The sequence below is a fragment of the Antedon mediterranea genome, chromosome 3 (assembly GCF_964355755.1).
Source record: "Antedon mediterranea chromosome 3, ecAntMedi1.1, whole genome shotgun sequence".
Classification (NCBI taxonomy): Eukaryota; Metazoa; Echinodermata; class Crinoidea; order Comatulida; family Antedonidae; genus Antedon; species Antedon mediterranea.
This window is the reverse complement of record NC_092672.1, coordinates 18,829,089-18,842,148: the sequence shown is the minus strand read 5'-3', so window position 1 is coordinate 18,842,148 and position 13,060 is coordinate 18,829,089. Positions and strand designations below refer to the sequence as shown.

The window sequence follows — 13,060 nt, the reverse complement described above, 5'->3', positions numbered from 1 at the left end:
CTATCGGGTTTTTCCTTGTTCAAAAAATTATTATCCGCGGGATTCATTCTGGGGCGCCAAGAGTGGACTCTTAGGCTACTCGATGCATTGCAATTTATAGAACCATTACTATCCCATCGTCTGTTGCTTGAAGCATTATTTCTTACATCGTTTCAGGGTTTTTTTCGGCTCGGAGAGTTGGCAGCGCAACGATTTAACTCTGAACGAAACAGGGGCTTTAATCATAATACGGCACCACAAAACTGGAAAAAGGACTGCCCAGTGGCCGCACTAACCAACTGCCGTGCACACTGCCAACAGTTCACATGTCCCCTGTTTCAGCACCTTGATAGCAAGGCAGTTACACAACAGTTTGTGGCGTGCCGACTAAGAGCAGGTGATCACTATAATTATGGTAATGAGCAAATTATTTGAATAACGATATTTTGTGTAGACTGCGGTGTAGCGCATACAGTGTTTTTTTAGACAACGGGGAGCGAATGAGCATTGTCACCATAAGACAATGAAATTGGGATTTGCGTACGAGTAATGAATTAGGCTGCATTGTAAGTAGAATAGTTATATTTATAAAATAGATTGTTGATCTAATGAATGTTATAGGGTACCGTAAATGAACTGTATACTACGGTAATATTTGTCTGTGTTACAGTGCCACTTGAGAATAGAGAAGTGCCAAATTAAGAAGATTAAGCTTAGAAAACATCAGAGAAATCACCGAAGAAATTATGGATAAGATGGAATGGAAATATGGGAGTGACATGAACAAAGAGTACTGTATTTCAACGTAAAATTGGAAATGGACTCATGAAGATAATTCACCTGTAATTTGTATTATAGAGATATTTATATACCTCAGATTGGGTGCACCCTTGTAATAAAAAGATAATCTGGATATATATATATTAGTGTTTTATAAGTATATTATTCTTGTCTTGAGTCCACAACACACCAAACCCACTAGCAATGTTGCCGTGACAATTGGGTTGAATCCGATCCATTACACAGTTTTCGCATTGGGGCAGCAACACATGCTGCGTCATTAGGCATGTCAGATAGCCTCATTCAACAATTTGGTAGATGGAAATCTTCCATTTTCATGAAATACATTCGTATTTCATCGTCCGGTTCATAAGGGTCAGGCCAGTGGTTTTTGTTTGCTCTAGGTGGGAACCCATTCAAGGCTGGGTTTTTGGCGCTGACACCCAGACTCTTGTCTTACAGTCAATTTTATATGTTATTGTATTTTAATCAGAACTCAAGTAGATTTACAGATATACAGATTTGATGCTTAAGTCAAATTTGTTAACTTAATAAGTATTGTTTAGTAAGTAGAGTTTAATACTTTGATTTATACTTTGTTTTATAATAGTCTACTACTACTGATATCAGTTATACACTATTTTATTTATTGTTTCAGATGACATAACGTATAGGGCGTAAGCCATTTTATATTATGTAATATAATTCAGTTTTATACTATAGGTGATTTGTGTTAAATATGTCATCTATGTTATACCAATTATACACATTTAAGTATTCGTCATTATAATACATGACATTTCCACCCAATGATGGTTTATCTGTGTTTTTTATTTGTTGTCCTGTCCGGTCGCTAGACTAACACAAATACTGTGCCTTGATAATGACATCTGCGTCAGATAAATATCCTATGACAAATTATGTTCAAGTTTTAAGTAGATTATCTACATATAATTATTACATTTGTTTTGGAGATAACTACACAATGCAAACTATTAATTTTTCGAAATGTACTCTACCTCTCCAAAAAACTGCCCAAACGTAGATGACCACAAATATTCCTACGAACTACAATACAGTTTTTCGTCCATTTCTCATTCTGATTGTCGGGAAGCGGGGTGGGTTGAGTGTTGGGATATTTTGATTTTGTCACCCGACGATTAGACACGTTTCACATTGAAAATTGATTGATTTTCATGTATGAAACTTCTCAAATTCGATATTATGGACAGTTTCATATTATGGAAGGCCATAAATATATTTTTATTTATTTTTTAATTCAAAGCGCCTTCAATTCTTTTAAATTAAACAGAAAGCAAAACAAGATATAAAAATATAAAGCATCAAAACCACCATTTTGTTCTAAAAACGTTGTAATGTAAAAGTTGAATTGCTAAAATATTTGTTTATAGTTTTTAGATTGTTTATTGTTTCTTTTTTGCTTAAAAAGCAATAATTCAATTTTATAGCATATTTTAGATATAAAAGCAAATATAGAAAAACTTAAATAAATTAAAATGTTTCTTCTTGATAATTACTAGTATGTGTCAGGTAAATTCTCTAGTTAAAAATAATGTTTATTGTTCAAAGCCCGCAGTAGGCTACTATCTATATTGCTTATTTTGGAGATACAATACATGCCCTTTCATCTCCAAAATATTATTATTGCATGCATAAACACCAAAGATTCCTTTTAGTAAAGTATGAAACGCCACAATGTATTTGATGCTTTTTGTTTAGTTTGTATTTTTAAAGCGCCCTCAATTCTTTTAAATTCAGCCAAATTTTAAAAGAATCCAAATCGAATTTCATACAAAAACGTTAATAAACACTGCATGTACTGTGCATATTTTATCAGCTTTTACTTGAATATTAAACATTTTTACATTCTTATAAATTGATTATTCAAATCTTGGTTTTAACTGTCGACGAAACGTCACGAAGGTAATTTATTCCTTTTCGTTTCTTTGGTTCAACATAAAGTAAAAATCCACAAAAATATTATTTGGAACCAGATGAATTTATTCAATATCATCAGATCGAAATACGGTCAAGATACGGTAAAATTAGTGCGCGCTCAAGAAAAGATCGTGAGGAAGGCAGCCCGAACACGACACCACCGAGTGTTTGCTTTACATTGTAAGCGGCTAAACATCACACCGAAGGGCCTACAATTAAAATGCCCTATAAATCCCAGCAACGCAGAAAAGATAATAAAAGATGCGGAAAATAGGTTAGTAAGAGAAAGTATTCGAAAATCGACAAAATCAATAAAAGTATTAAAAAGGCAGGAAAAAGAAATTGAACAAAGGTTAGACGAGAGTTTCAACGACGTGCGTAATAATAATAATAACAGGCCTAAGCCGATTGGCGTCAATCCAAGTAGCCATGTCGTTCGCGGCAACACCCGGAAGCATTTAAACAATGTCAGAGAATCGGAATTTGCACGTGTTAAAGCCAGACAGATAAAGAAGCTAAAATGGTGGAGACAAAGCAAAGAAAATAAATACAAGTTTACAAACGGAAATCGATTTAAGTGGAAAATTGTTGAAAGAAAATGGGTGGTAAATTTATCGTCTAGGCCACTATCGTCAGACGAACAAAACGTGCTCAGTAAGGGATTGAACTACGCGGTTAGCGGCGATCGAAACAAGAGCAGGTCCATTGAAGAAATAATTGTTTCAACGGAAATGATATGTAAATTGGATAGCATACCGTTGGATGAGAAGGATACCATCAGAGGAAAGGTAACTAGCATTCTTAAATCATCTAAACCCCCACTCCCCAATTTAAGTAGAACAGAAAGAAATGCTTTTGAAGGATTAAAGAAAGATAAAGAAGTTATGATATTGCCAGCTGACAAAGGCCGTGCAACGGTGGTGATAAACACAGAGGATTATGTAAATAAAGTCAATCGAATGCTGAGTGATTAAAAGGTATATGGAAAGTTGACTACCAATCCGACCAAGAAATACAAGGATAAACTAATAAAGACACTGGGTAGACTTCTAAAAGAAGAAAAGCATAAAAATGTAGTTTGTACCCCACCGCAGAAGTAGTACCTAGAATTTACTGTCTGCCTAAAATCCATAAACCGGATTGGCCTCTCACACCTATAGTTGACAACATCAACTCTGTTTATTATCACGTGTCTAAGTTTATCGCAAAGGAGGTGTTAATCCCCTTGGTTGGTCTAAGTAAATATCATGTGACCAATTCGAAAGAACTGGCGGAAGACCTAAAACAGCTGAACCTCTTCGAAAATGTGGTGATGGTGTCTTTTGACGTCATCTCCTTGTTTACAAAAACACCCACAGGTCAAGCCTTGGAGGTTGTAAGATCATACTTGGGAAAAAGATACAACAATACATAAGAGAACGAAATTAACAGTGGAAGACATCATGGAACTCATCTACCAGTTGATTGATGCAACATATTTCACATTTTAACAACAGATATATGAACAGCACGAAGGTATTGCAATGGGTTCTCCGGTAAGCCATCTGATAGCGAATATCTATTTAGAATCGTTTGAAGAAGAAGCCATTAAGAGCGCAGATGGAACCATCAAACGACATTTTTGGAGACGGTATGTTGATGATGTTTTTGCCATCGTCCATAAAGATGCACCTCTCCCCCTCAATCGCCATCTTGATAGCATTGACCCGTCGGGCAAGATCAAGTTTACCACAGAAATAATGTCAGAGAAACAAATAACATTCTTGGACATGATTATCAGGATTAAACAAGATGGAACACTCGCTACAAAGGTATACCGAAAACCAACTCACACCGACCAATACTTGGACTTCCACTCTAATCATCCCTTAGAACACAAACTAAGCGTGGTTAACACGTTGGTGGATAGAGCAAACACAATTGTTAGTGAAGAGGAAGATAAAAAACAGGAGTTGAAACACATTAGAAAAGCATTGAAAATTTGTAACTATCCAAAATGGTCAGTGGACAGAGTCGTGAGCAAGAGAAAAGAACAAAATTCAAAAACAAGCCAGAAGAACGTCAAAGAAAGGAAATGGAGAAGATGAAAGCTCACATAGGTATCCCATACATACACGAAATTTTTTAAAAGATTCGACGCACATTTGCTAAGCACAAAGTAAACACTTTCTTCATTCCAAGTAATAAATTAAAGAATGGACTGGTTCACCCAAAAGATAGAATAAAAACGGAAGACATGTGCGGGGTTATATACGAAGTGAACTGTCTAAACTGTGAGAAAGTATATATAGGAGAGATCGGAAGGGCACTAAATACAAGAATTGGGGAACATAAGAAAGACGTATCAACAGACAACCAAGTTGTTAGAACACGTGCAAATAGAAATTCTTCGTCCCGGGTTTTACATAAGTCAACCATAACGGACCAGGCTATAGGGAATGACCATATTCCAAATTGGAATGCGAGAGTGATTGAAAAGGAAGCACAGACAGACAAAAGAAAGATAAAAGAATCTATCTGCATAATAAAAAGACCACATAACATCAACACAGACATTGGTGGGTATGACCTCCCACATACATATGATAGTTTGCTGGAAAAAGTTGAAGCAGGAGGGGGGCCAACGCAGACGCTCTACCGTCAATACCAACCAGACGGCTGGTGGCGCTGTTCAGCGTCACTTACAAAAATCCAGACCATTCCAACCCAGGCTTTACTCTGAAGCAGTCGACAGATTGTCGACGAAACGTCACGAAGGTAATTTATTCCTTTTCGTTTCTTTGGTTCAACATAAAGTAAAAATCCACAAAAATACTTATACACATGTTTTAAAATTGACTACTAGATGGAAACAAAGTACAGAACTAGGTGAGCGATAGAAGTGATGTGACACACCCTCTAGTAAATGATATATATTATTACTATTTCCCATTTATAGATGTGTGGTAGAATTAGGCCTATACTCAGTATTTGATTTTGAATTAAGAAACTATTAATTGTGTCCAATGGCTTTAAACTGACGGGTGGTATCTTTGATATCAATCATAAATTAGAATAAATACAATTATATTGTTTCTCACAATGGTAGGCATATACGTTAATCATATTCCCATTATTACGTTCTTCAAATGGAAAGTTGCTATCAATCATTTTCTGTGTCAATATAAGTATAACTATGTGATTCAAGATCATTAGGAACCTGTGAAGCTGTTGAGTGTCTCCAATGACCATATACTTCTGTAGTAGGTACTCGAGGTAAAGAACGATCTTGTAATGTATGTCTTAAAATAACTCCCTCTCTTGTCTCATAATACACTTCAGGTTGAGTTACTTCTTTTCCTAAAGAATCAACTATTGTAGTGTTATCATTATGACACAAACAATAATGATATACGGGAACCAGAACAACTAGTACAATAATGATAACAACACCAGCAGCAATGATTATGATTACATCCAATGATAAATCTATTGTTTCACTTGACTTTTGAATTCCAGATGAATCTGCATTACTTGCTTTCTCATTAATATTCGACTTTCCAACGTGTAAATGAATTGTTGATGAATTTTCACCAACTTCATTTTCCGCCAGGCAACTTACAGTAGTTCCATTCTGTTGAAATGTTGGATTTGTTAGAGTTAAAAGCTGACCTGTTTCATCTACAAAATATTGATCTCTGCTTAATTTAGGATTAAATCTCCATATATAATTAGTAACCGGTGGATTTGCAAAGGTTTGACAAAATAGTATAGAATCCCTACCTGGTAATATCTGGTCAGTATGTTGAATAATGACAGTAGGTTTATAACGAACGTTGATTGGTCCCACGGAACAGCTAGAAATGTTTCTAGGTACTAATTCAGAAGTTTGTTGACAAGTAAAAATATCATTATTTTCTTCTTTTTTCACAGATAATATCAGTTCTAATATGACAAATTCATCGTCTTTAAATGTATGAACACCATCATTTATTACATTACTATTTTGGTACCACTTTAAGTTTACTTCAGGAAAAACGTTTTCACTTTTACATGATAGTTTTATTGATGTACCGACAAGAACATCAACGCTGTCGGCAGGCAAGCATACGGGAAACATGGGCCTAGGTAACGATTTAACAGTCAACCTCGCACGTCGAGAATTAAATGTTTTCATTGTTTTTAGTTGTAAAACAGAACAATAATAATATCCTTCATCTTCTATTTTAACATTTTTAATTTTAAGAATTGAAACATCATTATTAACAATGTTGCTTGTAACAATGAAATATCTTCCTTTATCTTGGTCTGCTATTGGTATTCCGTCTTTATGCCAGGAAAATGAATGTCTTAGTATAGTACTATTAGTAGAAACTGTACACTTGAATCTATGTTCTGTAGCAAACAATACTTTAACATCCTCAGGTTCCTCAAGAAAATCCTTTGCTGAAGCCAAGCACGTAAGGCCTATATTCAATAATATTATCGTACAAAACATTGAGACACGTAAAAGGTTCATATCGATATTGTGAACAAAAATACTACCAAACTTCTACTAACGATGTCAGTTGCAGTGTTGTAGTAGCAGTGGTCGGAAATTAAGTATACCAATCATTATAATATTATCTGGTCTTCTTGTGTGGCCATACAGTTAAGAATTTGTGTTTCCTGTATTTATAATTTTGTAACTTTCATGGCATATTTTAGTTATAATAAGTAAACGCCAATAAGGTTGGTCGTAGTCAAGATGAGTTGTTCTATGAAATGCAGTAGGTATACTAATAACAATGTATTTTAATTTTTTTTTTAAATATTAATTTTTAAAAAATTAAATTAAAATTGCGAATTCAGGGTTCTAAATTGAAAAAGTGCTGTATCTAGCAAAATAACGAGAATATTGTATATTTGATATGATTTTTAAAGTGGTTTATTCTTTCTTTTTACTATTTTACCTAAAGTGATGTTTTAATATAATATTTTAGGTGTTAAAAACAAATATAATAAGTCACTGCAATAAATATTCCTCGATAACGACATCTGCGTCATATAAATTTCCTATGAAAAATTATGTTAAAGTTTTAAGTAGATTATCTACATATAATTATTAGGCTTGTTTTTGGAAATAACTACACAATGCAAACTATTAATTTTCGGAAATGTACTCTACCTCTCTAAAAAAACTTCCCAAACCTTGAATATTCCTAGGAACTACAATACAGTTATTCGTCCATTTCTCATTCTGATTGTCGGGAAGCGGGGTGGGTTGAGTGTTGGGATATTTTGATTTTGTCACCCGACGATTAGACACGTTTCACATTGAAAATAAAAGATTGATTTTCATGTATGAAACTTCTCAAATTCGATATTATGGACAGTTTCATAGTATGGAAGACCATAAATATATTTTTATTTATTTTTTAATTCAAAGCACCTTCAATTCTTTTAAATTAAACAGGAAGCAAAACAAGATATAAAAATATAAAGCATCAAAACCACCATTTTGTTTTAAAAACGTTGTAATGTAAAAGTTGAATTTCTAAAATATTTGTTTATAGCTTTTGTATTGTTTATTGTTTCTTTTTTGGCACTATGTTACTTAATAACATTTTTAAAAGCAATAATTCAATTGTATAGCATATTTTATATATAAAAGCAAATATAGAAAAACTTAAATAAATTAAAATGTTTCTTCTTGATAATTACTAGTATGTGTCAGGTAAATTATCTATTAAAAATAATGTTTATTGTTCAAAGCCCGCAGTAGGCTACTATCTATATTGCTTATTTTGGAGATACAATACATGCCCTTTCATCTCCAAAATATTATTATTGCATGCATAAACACCAAAGATTCCTTTTAGTAAAGTATGAAACGCCACAATGTATTTGATGCTTTTTGTTTAGTTTGTATTTTTAAAGCGCCCTCAATTCTTTTAAATTCAGCCAAATTTAAAAAGAATCCAAATCGAATTTCATACAAAAACGTTAATTAAATTTTAATAAACACTGCATGTCCTGTGCATATTTTATCAGCTTTTACTTGAATATTAAACATTTTTACATTCTTATAAATTGATTATTCAAATCTTGGTCTTCAACAGTGTAGAACACATAATAGCAGTTTCTAAATTTTTTTTTTTTTTTTTTTTTTTTTTTTTATTTCATCATATAATACATTACAAAGGAAAAACATAATCAAATAAAAAATTAAAATAAAAAGCAACAAACAAAAACAACAAAGATATCCATCTAACAAATTAAATAAAGGTTCATAAAAATTATTCTACTCTCTAACCATTTCATATTTGATTTATAAATTCTTCTAATTTTATCCATTTTCTATTAAAAATACTGTCCTCAAAATTCTGATGATAAATAAATTTTTCTGTTTCATAAAACCTTTTTAACTCGTTCATAACCATTTTGATAGTTGGCTTACATTTAACTAGTTTACATTTATAAATAAATGATTTTACAATTAGAATAATTGCATTAATGGCTTTTAAATTAAAGTTTCTAAATTAGTAGCAATTGGCTGTAGACCTGAAATTGTACCCTAGATCATTAGCGTTTGGTCAATTAGAACGCTATAAATCTGTACTATCTAAGATTGTTAATCTAAATTTGAATAAACTATATGTAAAGTTACGCCTCTCTCTCTCTCTGTATCTGCCACTACTGTAAAAGTTATCACAAAAAGAAACAATCTCTCTACATCATGTAAATACTTATACACATGTTTTAAAATTGACTACTAGATGGAATCAAAGAAAAGAACTAGGTGAGCGATAGAAGTGACGTGACACACCCTCTAGTAAATGGTATATATTATTACTATTTCCCATTTACAGATGTGTGGTAGAATTAGGCCTATACTCAGTAGTTTAATTTCTTTGATTTTGAATTAGGAAACTATTAATTGTGTCCAATGACTTTAAACTGACGGGTGCTATCTTTGACATCAATCATAAATTAGAATAAATACAATTATATTGTTTCTCACAATGGTAGGCATATACGTTAATCATATTCCCATTATTACGTTCTTCAAATGGAAAGTTGCTATCAATCATTTTCTGTGTCGATATAAGTATAACTATGTGATTCAAGATCATTAGGAACCTGTGAAGCTGTTGAGTGTCTCCAATGACCATATACTTCTGTAGTAGGTACTCGAGGTAAAGAACGATCTTGTAATGTATGTCTTAAAATAACTCCCTCTCTTGTCTCATAATACACTTCAGGTTGAGTTACTTCTTTTCCTAAAGAATCAACTATTGTAGTGTTATCATTACGACACAAACAATAATGATATACGGGAACCAGAACAACAAGTACAATAATGATAACAACACCAGCAGCAATGATTATGATTACATCCAATGATAAATCTATGGTCTCACTTGACTTTTGAATTCCAGATGAATCTGCATTACTTGCTTTCTCATTACTATTCGACTTTCCAACGTGTAACCGAATTGTTGATGAATTGTCACCAACTTCATTTTCCGCCATGCAAGTTACAGTAGTTCCATTCTGTTGAAATGTTGGATTTGTTAGAGTTAAAAGCTGACCTGTTTCACCTACAAAATATTGATCTCTGCTTAATTTAGGACTAAATCTCCATCTATAATTAGTAACCGGTGGATTTGCAAAGGTTTGGCAGAATAGTATAGAATCTCTACCTGGTAGAATCTGGTCAGTATGTTGAATAATGACAGTAGGTTTATAACGAACGTTGATTGGTCCCACGGAACAGGTAGAAATGTTTCTAGGTACTAATTCAGAAATTTGCTGACAAGTAAAAACATCATTATTTTCTTCTTTTTTCACAGATAATATCAGTTCTAATATGACATATTCATCGTCTTTAAATGTATGAACTCCATCATTTATTGCATTACTATTTTGGTACCACTTTAAGTTTACTTCAGGAAAAACGTTTTCACTTTTACATGACAGTTTTATTGATGTACCAACAAGAACATCAACGCTATTGGCAGGCAAGCATACTGGAAACATGGGCCGAGGTAACGATTTAACTGTTAACATAGCACGTCGAGAATAAAATGTTTTTACTGTTTTTAGTTGTACAACAGAACAGTGATAATATCCTGTATCCTCTACATTAACCTTTTTAATTGTTAAAATTGAAACATCATTACCAATAATGTTGCTTGTAACAATATAATATCTTTCTGAAGGAAAAACATCGGTTATTAGTGCTACGTCCTTATGCCATGTAAATGAATGTAATATATTTGAAGAATTAGAAGCAACAATGCACTTGAGTTCGTGTTCTGAATCAAACACTACTTCAGCATCACTAGGTTCTTCAAGAAAAACTATTGAACAAACGCATACACAATAAATATTCAATAACAGAAACTTTAAAAACATTGATCCAATAGTATATTTCATATCAAGCTCTTTATTAGTGCTTTGTAGAAATGAATTGAAGATTCCTAACATATTTTGGTCATGGATGATGTTGCGCGAATGATTATAGCCAGTATAGTACTGAATATGTGGTCTAAACGTTATAATTTGTTTAGGCCATACCATTTTAACTCTTGTTTCTCGTTTCACTCACAATACGTATAAGTCATTTCTTTATTGTCAATTGTATCTGTTTTATAAATGTTTGTGAGTTACGTACTGTGTGCTCTGGGGACTATTCTTTGTACTGGAGATGCTACAAATAATAAAAAATTACAAATGTGATAAGATGTCTTTTAAAGATGTATTGTCCCCCAAAAACATGAAAAATGAAGATTAAAATCAGATTTTGAATAGGTTATTTTGTAGTTTAAATAATGTTAATCCTTTCCGTGAAAAAAAACCGAAAAAAAACCCAATGTTTTCTCATATAAAATGACAAAATAAATGGTCAAATTCAACCAAAAACCCATTGGCTGGCAGCCAATTTGACTATATTTTGCTTTAAATTACATTTTTTCAGGTAAAAACATTTTATCGATTAAATTTTTGTTCAAATTGGAAAACTATTATGTGACATTAAAATGGCATTATCAACCCAATTGTACAAATTATTTTTTCAGGGGGGACAATGCATCTTTAAGTTTTAGTTCTACTTTAAGTGATATACGTAGTCCTAAATTTGTATAAGATATATTAAACACAATCATTCAGTAGAATGAGGTGTTCTATTATTAAACAAAATTTAAGATTTAAGATTCAAGAAATGTTATTGGTCCACTTAAAAAATAGAAATTAGATTAAAAAATACTTTGCAAAAAGCAATATAAATACAAAGACAAATGTTGAAAAAAATTGACAAAAAGTAAACGTCAACAATATAATGACATGTGTAGCCCAAAAAACGTATAAATTATCCACGGAATGATCACATTCGAGGTTGATACATCGAGTGGTGGCGTCATATTCACTTTTGCTACAGAAAAGAGTTACGACATTCCGCTCATGAATTTTAGAAAGTCACGTGGTACACTGCAGCCATATTGTGTCCAACTATTCCTATGTAGTACATGGTGTTGAATCCGTTCACAAGGCTTTAATTTATTTTTAAGACCAATCAATTTTGTTATAAAGTTACTGAACTTCATTTTAACAAAATGTAAAAATGATGCCTTAAGTAGAAAGTATGTATGGAGCGCGCAATATTTTGGACACAAAAATGTCTTCTAATTCATTCAATGTCGCAGCTCTGATTCCATTTACCACTAGACCAAACATTTCGGTTGGCAAACGCTGTTTACATAAGGTATTTAATCTATTTCCATGCTTATATAGCGTCCTCTATAATGTCCAATATTATGTCATAATTATTCTAATTAATTAGTCATGATTTCTGCCTTAGACCGGTTTCGGTCACAATGATTACATGAAGGCCCGCAATATTGAAAATTAACGCGTTAAAAGGCTATAGAGCTCCCGTTAATAATAAGTAATACATACATTTTTTCTGCTCAGAAACCATATGACATTAGGTGTTTGTTATGCATTGGTTTTATGGATCGAAAGAAGAAGGTTAAAGTGTACCAGTGTTTAGAAGGTGGGGCGACCTAGGCTGCTAATCACATATTCACAAATGTAAGCTTTTCTTTTAGAATGCAATGATCCAAATAAAATGTGACATAATTTAAAGTAATGTTTAACTATGCATTTTTTAAATACAATATCCGTATAATATTTGCCTCAGCTCCGTAAAGAATATTAGGCCTAGCACCTAACTGTGCTGAAACTGATCAATTTACACTGTGGTGGACGACATCACCAACAATTAGCTAAATACCATTTCCTCTTTTGCGTTGTACGTTTTTGTGACAATAAAAAAACTACCTGTACCAGCCTACTACAGTATTTACAATGAATATATTTT

The 13,060-nt window shown here is 32.6% G+C and overlaps 1 protein-coding gene across 1 annotated transcript; it reads left to right on the top strand.

Moving 5' to 3' along the window:
* The first annotated feature begins 2,774 nt into the window (after window positions 1-2,774).
* Window positions 2,775-4,805, top strand: LOC140044108 (uncharacterized). The gene is made up of 2 exons (XM_072088588.1): window positions 2,775-3,659; window positions 4,215-4,805. The coding sequence occupies exons 1-2, from the start codon at window positions 2,775-2,777 to the stop codon at window positions 4,803-4,805; spliced, it is 1,476 nt and encodes a 491-aa protein (XP_071944689.1).
* The last annotated feature ends 8,255 nt before the right edge of the window (window positions 4,806-13,060 follow it).